The sequence below is a fragment of the Periophthalmus magnuspinnatus genome, chromosome 10, assembly GCF_009829125.3.
Source record: "Periophthalmus magnuspinnatus isolate fPerMag1 chromosome 10, fPerMag1.2.pri, whole genome shotgun sequence".
NCBI lineage: Eukaryota > Metazoa > Chordata > Actinopteri > Gobiiformes > Gobiidae > Periophthalmus > Periophthalmus magnuspinnatus.
Genome location: NC_047135.1, coordinates 21,644,608 through 21,658,190, shown reverse-complemented (window position 1 = coordinate 21,658,190; position 13,583 = coordinate 21,644,608). Strand labels below are relative to the sequence as shown.

Here is a 13,583-nt window from a genome sequence, read left to right as displayed (position 1 = left end):
CAGAGCTCTGATAGGACCATGTATCAGAATAAAAAGACATTTTAATGTAGTTTTTAAAGAAGACTTCTATAGAGTATTAACTGCTAACACATAACATATTAAGATCACCATGCTACCCTTTGTTTTAAAAATGCTATATTTGCCGAATATAGTTTCACTTTCATTTTTGACGGTCCGAGCCCCCCTCCCCCTTTGCTCTTTGCGTGAACTCACTCCCCCTTCAGAGCACTATCACATCACGATCAGTGTGCATCCTGCTTATGAAGCTACTGCACATCGCATCAGGTTTGTCAAGTTGCTGTGTACAGTATCATGTTTTTATATATGTATGGAGAACTGTCGTGTGGGAGCATGGATGTAGGCTTGTGGGCAGAGCATTGCACAGAATCTTACAGCTTAACGTACTGTAAAGAGGGTTTGAATAGGGCCCAGGAGAGAATGCTAAAATACTCGAACATGCATGAATGACATCTAACACCTCCTCAGGCATGTTTTTGATGAGGGAACAATGTCATAATATGGCAGAAAAAAAAGATGCATAATACCTCCTTTTTAAGTAAACACAATTTCTCGAAGTATTCTTCCTAAAACTGGTCATTGTTATTATCAATCATGTAAGCACAACAATCTAAATTAAATGCATCATATTTTCATGATGAATGGTTGAGTAATCTTCAGATTCAGTCCATCTTTCTCAAAAGGTCTGATGTCACAAGGTGGCGCCCTCGTGACATCAGCAGGTGGAATAATTTAAAGATTAGATCCTCTGATCAAACGCTTCATATTTCACACATGTAGATGATGCAGAGCACAACCTCAGTGAGCTGCTAAATGAACAGGGCACACTCCAATGAACAGTGTCATTACAGCCAGAGTGCTCATGTCGGTGGTGTGTCAGGGAGCAGGGCAGGCTAACGTGAGTAGTTGAGGGTTGAGCTAATGAAGGAGGCTGGCTGTTCATTGTCTTCCCCGACTGCGTATAACTGTTCTGTCCTTGGGCAAGACACTTCATCAGTCCTATAGCGTAACTGCTACAGAGGTCCAAATACTTAATTAGATATTATTTCTTATTGTGTATTCTACAATTACATTATATTTTATTTATACTTTAATTACATCCATACATTATCTACATTTTAAGCTCCAGTATGTAACTTTTGAACCCCCAAAACATGTTTACTGCACTGAAAAATACATCAGCGTGTGTTCAGCTGGCCCGAAGGTTGATCCGTCCTCATTCTCCTTCATATGTACAGTACGCTGGGTTCGTGAAGTGCTTTATAACCTTAAGCTTGAGTAGTTGAGGTTTATACTCAGAGAGGCTCTTGGGACCCCTTTTTTATAATATACAGATAATTTAACTTTTCCTCAGGATCTGGAGGATAGACTAAATATAAGGATTTTTTTTTACCTTTTTACTCTTTATTATCTTTATATATATTTTTATTGTTATTGTTATGATTAATGTAAAATTATTATATTGCTATTATTGTTTACTTTTTCTGTTCATTTCCTATCTTTTACATGGGGTGGCATTGGCATTCGTTTGTGTCCTTTGTAATATTTGGCCAGGAGGAGGGGTCTCCTGATGCTTGTGTCTATGAAAATGTTGTTTCTTTGGCTATAATATTCCACAGTATTTTATGTTATGAAATGCTGTATGTATTAAGAAATTTATGTTATGAAATGTTATGAAATGCCATCTTCAGGGATAAATGCAAAATAATAAATCTTAAATATGATAAAGCTGATAAGTATTTGAATCATGTAATTGTTATTTTGATGCGTGTACATTTTGACTATGTTAAAATAAGATTTGCCAGTGTAGCAAGCATACAATATCTTGTTTTACTTAAAATAAGAAACGACAAGCGTTTTCTCACTTGAAATGAGGAGACAAATGCTACTGCACTTGAAATAAGACAAAACATACTTGTTCTATTGGCAAATCCTGTTTTAATACTGTCAAAATATACTCAAATAACTCTGAATTGATTCAAGAACCCATCAACATTATCTTATTTAAGATGATTTGTTTTGCATTGTGTAGGTTAAAACTAACATTCTGAGGTCTCGAGCCTCAAGTGCTGATAGTACCGATTAGTCACATGCATGAATGAATCAAAACACAACCTTGTGTAAGTTAATGAAAGGGCAGAACCAATATAACAAGGCTACAAGGTCATAAAATAATTACTGAACTTAGACACTTAAGTTATCTTGGCCTAAACATAGGTATAAACATAATAATCATATGGTACTGTATAAAGAATCTGGCCTCACATTCTGCAGCTGTATGTTTGACAGAGGTGAAATCATCAGTGGAGCTCTGCTGACACCTGGAGGAAGTCTGGAGAAATGCATAAGCATGTTGAGAGCTGAATAAACAAGAATTTTACTACAAATTCATTCATTCATTGTTTCAAGATTTTGGCCCTACAAATGAGTGATGTGAGATGGGCTAGCAAAGGCTGATATTTCACCAGAATTTTGACTTTGTTTTTTAATCCATAACATGTACAAATAGTATTTTTTTTCACCTAATACATAATTTTTGTTGTAAAAGTGTACATTTTTAAAGTGTTTAAAGTGCATAAGACAGTTTTTCATGCTATTGTAATTATGACTTGGTCTGGTGAGATAGTACCAGTGCCAAATATTTATTATAGTTTTACATCAGTTAAGTGGCATTTTCTGGAAAATAATTACAGAAGTACAGAAATACAGGAAGTAGATGCAAGTTTTAAAACGCAATCTCTCTGCCTATGCCATCAACACAGAAACCTCCATCCAAAATGCAGACACAATTTATGCACAAGGAAGACATTGTTCTGGAAGAACAAACTCAAGGTGTTGTAATTTATTTTTATTTTTCTAATCAAACTAGGCAAAAATTGTAGTAAAAGCTTAAAAGCAATGATGCCAACTATGTTTTAGTTAAAAAGTCCAAGTAGGTAGCTTGTTTGGGGATAATCAGCATTTTTGGACTTAAAACAATTTCATTATGGGTATTAGTTAGCATGTAGCTGGTTAGCAATCGCGATGACTTTGACTTTTTGAAAAATTCAAATATTATGGGAAAAATGAATGGAAAATGTACTTCAGGAACCTGAACAGTCTGTCGCTGTTGAGCGCTATTATAATACTAGACAAAACTAGGTAAGCGTTTTAGTAAAATCTTAAATATAATGTCAGATATTTTTAAATGAAATGAGTAGTCAAAACCGTCGTATGGACTTTAAAGTCATACAATTAAATACGTTTTTTTTTTTTTAGCTTTTAGCTAACATTGTGTATCTGAACCTAAGTGTAGTCTACAGTACTGCTCTACTGACATCCTGTGGACTGCTGGAGAAATGAGTTTTACTTTTATTATTCATTACGTATTTTGATCAGAATCACAAAAGCTGTTATGTCAGTGAAAAAAATATAAGGAATGTGCTTCGGTGATATGGTGCAACCAAAAGAAGTAATAATGTTTAAAAAAATATGTGCGTGTGCGTATATATATATATATATATATATATATATATATATATATATATATATATATATATACACATACATATACATATACATATATATAGAAGGAGCAGAGCCTCATGTTAGCTTCACATCCCAAGGGAATGTTGATGACATCAGCTGCAAAGTATTAATATGTTCACCATAATATGTAAAATATAGGTAAAGACATGTTATGAATATTACTTTTATTTACATCTGGTTTACATTCACAGAAAATGAGAATAAGGCGCTCAAAGATTTTTTTTTCCCCTTGCCAACTATACGTAGAGCTATAGTCCAAGTTTCAGTACAGGCTCCAAAACTAAAATACTGCATATTCAGGGAAATTTAATGGTCACTTCCAAATCTTCTGTATTCAACAAACAAAATAATTTCAAGTAAACTCAACACAAGCTTTTCTCATCTTTGGTCCAAGAATCAACTAATGCCTCACAGTGCAATAGATCTTTCATATATTAACGTCCAATTTTAGAGAACTTGAATGAAACAAACAAAAGGGGGAAGTCCAAAGAAATTAATAGTTAGGGTTGTGTGCACTTGGTTTATGCCACAAACTTGTTCTTGGTGGTAGAGCTGCTCTTGGTGGCCGTGTCAGCGTGGGACTGGTACCCGATGATCACTTTAGGAGGCACTCCTAACCTCTCTTTGTACACGCGTCTGGGAGAGGAAGAAAATGGGTATGAACAACACATTTAAGTTATTGTCCGTGGGAAAATGCCTTTAACATGATACACTGGTGGGTATAATATATTATATTATATATACACGCACACACACACATATATACTCACACATATACAGTGGTCCCTCGCTATATCGCGGTTGACCCTTCGCGGTCTTGCAGATTTTTTCTGTACAATTTTGCATGCTTTTTTTTGTTTGTTTTTTTTAAACAACATATGAACACCCATTGTGTTCTGCGTCCTGATTGGCTAAGGGACTGTAGACCATTGTCAATCAATCTCCTCCGTGCCGTGTCTCCTGTGCAGGGCAGAATGCGTTCAGCTTGCCAAATTTACATACATGTTCGATCACTAGCAGAGTGACTCTCAGGTGCTGTAAGTTTGCAAGTTTTCTCCCTGACAAAACCCACAATGCCGATGAAACATTCTGCCCTGACAAATGCTGAGTTGTGCTTTTTGAGTGCTGAGGTTTACTTCTTGGATGTCTCTAATTTATAAGACCATTTGTGGTGCCAATCCGAACTGAAGCTTTGTGAGCTGGTTTCTTTATAGTCCATTCATTCATCATTTTCATCAAAAGCGTGCGCATACTCTCAACCCTACGCCACAATTTGGATTTGTTGACTTGGAACGCGATCCTGGAAGCTTTTGATACTTCTGTGATAAGTACAGACATGCGTCTGCTCTGTGACCCACAAAAGCACTGCTGTAAACTTTGAGGAGAGGTATGAGAGCTTGAGGGGTCAGTAGAACACCAGCTCCTCTCTTGCAGGAAACTTATGTCTCGCTACTCACTATAAGATCCTCAAACGACCATTTTTACAGTCAGAGCCTCGTGCCGTCTCATTTTTTAAGCAATCTGCAGATAAAACCCTAATTCACACCTCAATAGTTGTGTTAAAGCCTTTTTAAAAGCTGTGACATGCAGCGTTCAGTGTGTGTTGACATGTGGGTTTGGCATGCGCCAAATGATGAGCCGCAGTCCACCGTGCTTTGGTGTGCACTGATTTAAAGGATTTTTCACTTAATCAAAAAAAACAAGACCAAGAATGCTACGAATACTGTCACAGTTCTTAAATGTTGTCATTTTAAAATAATTTATAATGTTTCTATTTTAGTGCAAATGTGTAAATGCTTTTTCATGATGTGTGCTGCACTTTCACTTTGGCCCTGGTCACTATTTACATTGATCTCAATGTTTAGTTTTTTTTCCCCATCTGGTTAAATAAAGATTTAAAAAGTAAAAACTAAAAAAAGAGGGTGAGGCATGCAGCATGAGATCTCTGCGTGGGATGGCCTCTCTGTAGCGTGCAGTGTGTGTAGTGTCTTACCCTATGTGTGTTATGGCCTCCCTGTTCTCGTAGTCCGTGGTCCAGATGGCGATCTTGTCTCCTTTGGCACGCACGTTGATGACCGCTCCACACACATCGTCGCTGTAGTCGTCAAATCCCTCTCCCACCAGGCACAGGAGCTGAGTGCACAGGGGAGGCAGGGTCACTTAGTATCATTAGATTATCACAGGGAATCAAAATGGCAGAAGGGGCATTTGGGGCATAATTGTGTAATAGAATCAACTGAAAATGGCAACCCCTACCAGTAATAATGAAATTTTAAACAAGATTCTGTCATTTCTAATAGTCAGTGATATGGTTGTGCATTTTTAATGAATGGTTGTCTGTAGACCTGTCTAACTGTAAAAAAAACATGTGGTTTGGAGCAGAAATTAGCATTTATAAACACAAGGAACTCTTTCGCCAAAGCCTGACTTTTACTCATCACGAGGTAAACTTGTTCAAATCATATATAGCTTTTACTGATAATAAATCATTACAATTGTTAATAACAAAAACATTGGACATGATGACCAAGTTGTTGTAAGTTATAATTTGTTTTGGTATTCAAGACAACTATCCAATCCAAAAGCAGAGTGAGCCTAACATGAGTCCTTCATTTGGGTTTCCAGTTTCAAAGCTGAAATCCAGATAGAGTCCTTTAAGGTTTAAACCAACTGATCTGAATCGTCACTACCTAAACCCCAGCACCTGCGGCCAATCATGAATCAGTGCTTCTGCTGCTGCAGTATCTGCTGTCCATATACTGCCAATGAGATAAACATGTATGCTTCCTCTATATGTAAGGTACTAGCAACCCAGGTTCAGTTGTGATTGTAAAACAGTAAGAGTGCAGGCTATATACACTTCAGCGTCAAAAGTCAAGATCGTCCAATATGATGAAAAAAATTGTGATCCGAGAGTGGTCCGTTTTGGTTTTGTAAACATTCATAAATGTCAATAATGGCTCTTGAATTGTACATAGCATTCAGTTTATAGCACTGATGAGGTACCATTTATGTACAAAATATCTCTGCATATTTTTCTCTAACTGTTCTTTTATATCAGTGAACCATATCGTCCCGTTTGAGAGATCTGAAGCAGACCCTGGATGGTCTGGGGGCGGTACATTACGGCTCCAGGCATGGTTAACGGCCAAACAAGATGATTGGACAAGAAGGAATGGTGAGTCAGGCGAAAACAAGGTGGGAAAAAGCAGAACTAAACATAAAATATTCATTTCTCACCAAACGCTGACCTACTCTTGTGATAAACTGCTGCATTTTCAGTGGTGGCAACTTAAATGTTGAGCAGACATGCTCCGCAAAACAAAGCTAGCGTGAATGCAACAGCGATTTCCCGTTTATGGATGCACACCACTCGCAAAAAAAGATTAAACATATTGTTTTTCCAGTACATAATGAATGTAACAGGAGATAAACCTGGTGCATTACATAAAGATACACTAAAACGTGGTGCAGAGAAGTAAAAATACAGTAAAAAGGTTTGTGTTTACGCTAGCCTTATCCTTGTCTCACAGTGCCCCAACATGGAATTACTAAACGTCTTTTTGGGAAATGCTGAGATTGGCATACAATTATGACCAATTCAGATACAATTTAGATTTTTTTTTTTTTTTATAAAAACACATTAATTTTTTACTAAGAGAACCTTCTGAAGCTCTTACTTCCTAACAGGTGCTCCTCAAGGACAGGGCTCAGACACTACCAAATGGTGAAAATGACCACACTTGTAGCAAAAAAAACTTGTGGCAAAGTAAAAAAGTGGTCAAAAAGGTTCGAGGCACTTGGTTAGTGAAGGTAAAAGTCCTTTATTGTTTACAGGGAACAAGCAATTGTGTTTTGACAGGACCTGTGTCAAACTGCTTTTTTAACATTGTCACAAAGTTTTTATACTACAAGCAAAACCATTAGTTATGTTTGGGTGACATCAGTGTTGCAGCAGAGCCCTGCCCCTGGACCCGGAGCCTTGCTTGAGGCATGGAAACGTAACTCTGTTGGACGGAACAGCACATAACAGACCCGATACAATGTAGCTCCAAGCAAACTGTGCCAGTGGAAAAGTGGCTATAGTCAGACACCCATCATCCAACCGTGTATGGCTGAATATTTTACACTACACAGGGAAACATTGTGACGTAACTATAAAACAAATTTGGTCCATTTTAGTCAGCTTCCACCTCAACCTGGACTGTGTAGTGTGTTTGTGTGTAGTAGTGCCTTGTAAGCAAGTGTTCTACGCACAGTCTCGAGCCAGAAGCGGTCCAGGTCGGTTTTGCGCTGTTGCTTGGACAGAGTGATGAGCCAGCGGCCTCCTCTGCGGTTCCTCTCATCCTCCCACATGGGCTCGATGCCATCCTGCAAGAACACAGCAACACACATCAATATCAGCTACTACTGACAACTACACTGCCTGGCCAAAAAAATGTCACCACCTGGATTTAACTAAGGAAATAGGTTGGGGTTGCTGCAGTTGGTCAGTTCGAAGTTCAGCAACAGTATGTACTGAAAGAATCAGATCAGCTGATATACTGAATATACTGAATGACCAGGTTATTCCATCAATGGATTTTTTCTTCCCTGATGACACGGGCTTATTTCAAGATGGCAATGCCAGGATTCATCGGGCTCAAATTGTGAAAGAGTGGTTCAGGGAGCATGAGACGTCATTTTCACACATGGATTGGCCACCACAGAGTCCAGACCTTAATCCCATTGAGAATCTTTGGGATGTGCTGGAGAAAGCTTTGCGCGGTGGTCAAAATCTACCATCATAAATGCAAGATCTTGGTGAAAAATTAACACAACACTCGATGGAAATAAATCTTGTGAAATTGCAGAAGCCTATCGAAACAATGCCAGAGAGAATGCGTGCTGTAATCAAAGCTAAAGGCGGTCCAACAAAACAGTGTGTGACCTTTTTTTTTTTTTTTTTTGGCCAGGCAATGTATGTTTTCATGTTGTTTCACAACAAGGTCTGAAGTAACAAGAGTGAAGAAAAAAAAAATTATCTAGTTTACAAATCTGCAAACTCAAATTGCAAGAATTAATGTAGTTATTCATAGATGAAATTTTGGATAAACTCCTTAGAGTTTCAGGAAACAATATCTTATCATTATGGTATGTGTGCATACAAATGATAATTAAATCTTTAATACAGCAATATGTACACAAATATCTGACATGGCAAATGTAAGCTTGGAGTTTATTAGATTAAACTACATTACAAATACCATTTCTATAATAAAATATTGAAAAGCATGAACAGTTTACTGGCGAATTGATGTGGTCTGCTGTATTTTCTGTTAGGAGGATTAGTTTAGATCAGGGGTGTCCAAACTTTTTGCAATGAGGGCCAGATTCGGTGAGGTGAAAAGGTGCGGGGGCCGAACATTCACCCTGATCATTCTTTGAACCATTAATATTAAATGCACATGAACTACTTAATTTTTTTTTTTTTTTACTTTTAATTGCAACTGGCTTTCACCTTTCAAAAACAAAATGAATTATACACAGATTATAAATATGAAAAAGTGAACATTTAATCTGTGGTTTTGATTATCACAATAAAATTAATTCACTGAGATTTTCAAATTTATTCACCAAACTGGACTGGAGACTGGACTGAAACTGAGATCTGGACTGTAGTAAATAGGCCTGGTCTGGCTCAAAAACGGTGGTTTGGATGCGCAAAATGTCACGCAGGTGAGTCAGTCTTGTCCTCACACGGTTCTTGTTAAAGTTCATAACCGAGAACTAAACAAACTCAGCATTTTCTTAGCAAATGTTTGAATTTCTTTAAACCTGTCTTTATCCAATTGCCGTTAAAAGTCAGCAAGAGCGCAACCTCAGAGCACGGCCCGGATCTGCTGCTATCCTTGGTGAAATATAATATTTTTATTATTATTATTTTACGTTGGTCAACAGTGCAACGGGCCACACATAATTATTTTTATTCCAGAGGCTGCGGGCAAGTGGAAATTTGTACACGGGCCGCAATTGGCCCCCGGGCCGGACTTTGGGTATGCCTGGTTTAGATCAAGTAGAAAACAATGGCTTTAAATAACACAACCATGAAAGAACACAGCTACTCTCTACCAGGTGTGAGCTGTATCATGCCAATACTGTCTACACAGAGGTTTTGCTAGAGTGAATTCCAATTGGTTATTGTGACGGACGGAGTCCCAAACAAACTTTTCTGATGTAGTTCAGTCTTGGCCCAACATGTCCAATAAGGTTGTGGTAAATGCTGTAATTCAGCGCTTCATTGTTTGAACTTTGTCGTGTGGGACGTGTTATGTAAAAATTGTAATTGCTTGATTTTCAGTCCATCTTCATAATTTTCCATAAAATGAAAATAATCGTCAATGATGAAAAATTCTCAGATTAGCCAAACCTCTTTTACATTTCTCTCCTAAACTCATAACCTTCTATCTTAAAACTACAGCCCACTTGGACTTTTTTACTGCAGTCATTACACTTTATGTCAACATGTTTCCCTGTCCTCCATTAGCTCATAATGACAAATACATGCACATACTTTTAATATAGCAAATAGTTCAAAGCAACAAGCTGACCTTAAAGAGGGAGTAGTCACAGCCAGACATGAGGTTACTGGACAGCTGAATGTGGTTGTACAGTCTGTGGACAGAGCAGGGACATTTTAATGACACAGACCCTTAAAGTCTGAATACATTAAGAGAAAGCAGCGCTGCTCACGCCCAAAAGTCTTCTACAGTGTGGAACTTGGAGATGAGCCGGAGGTTGGCCTGCCATGTCTTACTTTTGTCATTCTTGAAAAACCAAAGAGCCCACCTACAATCAACAAGAACATTATAACACAGCTGTGGTAGTTCTGATACAGTTTTTTGTTCTTGTGGTAAATATTTTTAAAAGGTAGCCATTTAGGATGAGGAAATTGTTCTATTAATTGAATACAGCATTTTAGTTTCACACCTCTGGACAGTCATTTCATTATATTTGTGGGATTCACAAGCATTCTTAAATTAAGTATATGTAACTTTTCTTGTGGAGTTGCAGATCAGATCTGTGGAGAGGTGACTCCACTCACAGTAAACATGTATTTTATACATAAAATAATGTATTACACAAACTGTTGAGTTGAATAAATGCAAGATAAGTTTCATGCCATACATTATAGGCAAAGCAATAACATCTCTAAGGGGACAAGCAGAATAGTTGCATAATGCATTTAGATTACCATTTAAAAAAGAAGAAAAATAGTCACTAGAACTTTGGAGGAAGATTAATATTATTGAGAAATTAATTTAAACTGATCACCAATGAAGTTGGCGTCATCTTAAGCACACCACCCGAGCAAAAAAGTCAGGGGGTAATGTGTCATCATGATTGTCTACCATTTGCTACCTTTTTTGCTATTTAAAAATAAATATAATCCAAGATTTAAAAGAAAAAATTATATATATATAAAATGTAAAATATATATCGCACATACCTGTTTTGCAGTGGGTGCTTGATGTACACCTCTGAACTAACAACTTTTGGAGCAGCTTTTTCACATTTCTCCTTTTTAGGATTTTTAGGAACTGTGGTGGACACCTAAAATGACAAAACCTAATTACAATTAAATGCCCTTTTGACCTATTTAGATGGGATGACTGGGATGCCAACGATTCATAACAGGTACAATTTCAATAACAAATGTAGCAATTGTTCACACATTTTGTATAATCGGAAAATTTTATTTAGAAGAAGTAGAGTTCTATAATGGGATCTTTGAGTCAAAAGTTACTACGGCCATGTTTCATGTTGAAAAAAATACTTTATAAAATGAAAAGTACATTAGTAAATTAAAAGTAAAAAGGCCAAACTGTTCTCCAATTATAGTGAACAGTTCTGGGGCATTTATAGAGTCAACAGAACTCAATAAGTTGACACATATAATCATCTCTCCAAAATGTCAAATAGTGGTTTTCAGATTCTAGTATGTGATGTCACATTCCCCGATGGAGGTAGGAACCACTTTTTCATATGAATTGTTTAAGATGATATCATAACATTATAAAGGTCAATAATATTTATCCAGTAAGTTCTTGTGGCTCATCTCAAATAGGAATCATCAGGTTCCACATTTGCCATGAAATATCCAAAAGGTAAATTCACAAAGTACAGTGTAATCAATAGGAAAACTGACTCTTGCCCTCATGACATTAAAACATCACATTCAAGAATCTGAAAGCCACTAGTTGATTACACTGCACTTAGGCCCATCTCCATAATTATTTTCAACTTAGGTATGATAGATGGGATAATAATTTTTGGGGGTTAATATTTATCATGGGTAGTTTTTCTTTGTAGTAGTGGGGGATACTTGTTATTTTCTGTATTTCGATAAGATTTGAACTGTAGGGAGTTCAATAAAAACCTCTAAGACTCACTATAGACACAAACTAAGTACTTAAGTGTTTCATTCTGTTATTTATTGTACTTGTACTGCAATTTGGATATTTTTAAAGATTATCCTGCTTTAGAGTTATTGTGTCACTGGAATAACTTATAACTTAAATATTACTGTTTATCGTCTATATTTTCTTCAGCAATATATGGTACTTTAAAATGTGTTATTGTGACAGGCCTAATTGCACTTTACCATGAAATATCCAAAAGGAAAATTAAAAAATGTTGAACCTGACAAGACCAAACAACTCACTCTATTACAACAAACATCAATATTCATTTGACCAGGGCCCCATCTTGTTGTAATGTGATCTGAAACGCAGCAATAATCCCAAATGTCCTGTTAACCATATGACAACATCTTCCACGTGTGTCCACCAAAAAACTATTTACCATTCAATCCAAGAGCACATGTGCAAAATTGGATAAACGTTAACACTAAAAGCATACATCCTAGACTTTTTCCCATTTTATCCATTACTTTTATTTGGAAATCTTTTATATTTAATGCAAACTAGTTTCTGCTGAAAGTTGTTAAGTCAAAGTGGACTGGGGCGCGTGTCTTTAACTGTCAACGCCAGTGTTACGCGTAAACCGTAGCTGGATTTTGAGGAGGTAAATGGCTTCATAAATGACGAGGAGAATCATAAATAAAGTCTTAGGTTTGGATGTGTAAAGTTAGCGATACACTCACCACTAGAGCGGTCGCCATCTTCCGTGATCAGGACACTTTTGGAGCTTGTGTTCAAATACTGAGCGGAGCAGGTAGGGTTAGATACTGCGCATGTGCAGACACAGCTGGAACGCTTATTCGAACTGATTTTTCAAATACAGTACTTTTCTATATTACTTATGTCAATTTAAAGTTAAAGTTTGTTTGTTTTTGTCAAATATTATTTCATTTACTATTATAAATAAAGTATAACATTTTTTTATCGTTTTATTTTATTATGAATAAAGGAACTTTTATTTATTTTTATTTTATTGTTTAATTATGATCATTGTTTATTATGATGTTTTTAACTTTCAAAAACTGTTTATTGGCTTGTATAAATACATTTGACCATAAAATCCTGCTACACTTTTATAGCCATTGAATGCAATTTTAGATACTTCATGGCAAAGCTATCTTGATCTGATCAATCCCATTCCCTCACAGCTCTTTACTTTGTTCCTCTTATTTAAATTAGGGAAGGGACAATAAACAATACCGTTTGTGATAAAAAAGGGCATACAATAATCATTTGTGGGCCATTTTATATAATCGTGAGAATCAATAATTGCCACCAGAATGTACAGCAAAAACCTACTTCTCCATGATTATCACTTCTAGGTCACTGTTTTCATTGATCTGTTATGTACATAATAAAGTACAGCTTGATAACAGCTGTTTAAATATGGAAGGTGTTCACAATATTTAAAAATTATATGGATATCAATGATTGCATGTTTAATATTAGCATCTTTAATAATTATTGTGATATCATTGTTAACCAAAGTTATTTTGGCCATGATGATTGTGACACCAAAGTTCAGTATTGTCCAATGCCTAGTTTAATTTTCATCTTTATCTTCAAGCATCTAAT

The 13,583-nt window shown here is 36.4% G+C and overlaps 1 protein-coding gene across 1 annotated transcript; it reads right to left on the bottom strand.

The window, feature by feature from the left end:
• Positions 1 to 3,782: 3,782 nt before the first annotated feature.
• LOC117377528 (eukaryotic translation initiation factor 4E-1A-like) lies at positions 3,783 to 12,760 on the bottom strand. The gene is made up of 7 exons (XM_033973972.2): positions 12,692 to 12,760; positions 11,036 to 11,139; positions 10,279 to 10,374; positions 10,137 to 10,200; positions 7,804 to 7,917; positions 5,540 to 5,679; positions 3,783 to 4,182 (listed from the first exon to the last, which is right to left on the bottom strand). The coding sequence occupies exons 1-7, from the start codon at positions 12,707 to 12,709 to the stop codon at positions 4,068 to 4,070; spliced, it is 651 nt and encodes a 216-aa protein (XP_033829863.1). The 5' UTR covers positions 12,710 to 12,760; the 3' UTR covers positions 3,783 to 4,067.
• Positions 12,761 to 13,583: the final 823 nt, after the last annotated feature.

Excerpts from the sequence above, each read along its gene's own strand:
- LOC117377528 (XM_033973972.2), bottom strand. Across the intron at positions 10,201-10,278 it reads ACTGTAGAAGACTTTTGGGC|ACTGTACAACCACATTCAGC; the intron begins GTGAGCAGCGCT and ends CTCTGTCCACAG. Across the intron at positions 5,680-7,803 it reads ACCGCTTCTGGCTCGAGACT|CTCCTGTGCCTGGTGGGAGA; the intron begins GTGCGTAGAACA and ends CTGTGCACTCAG.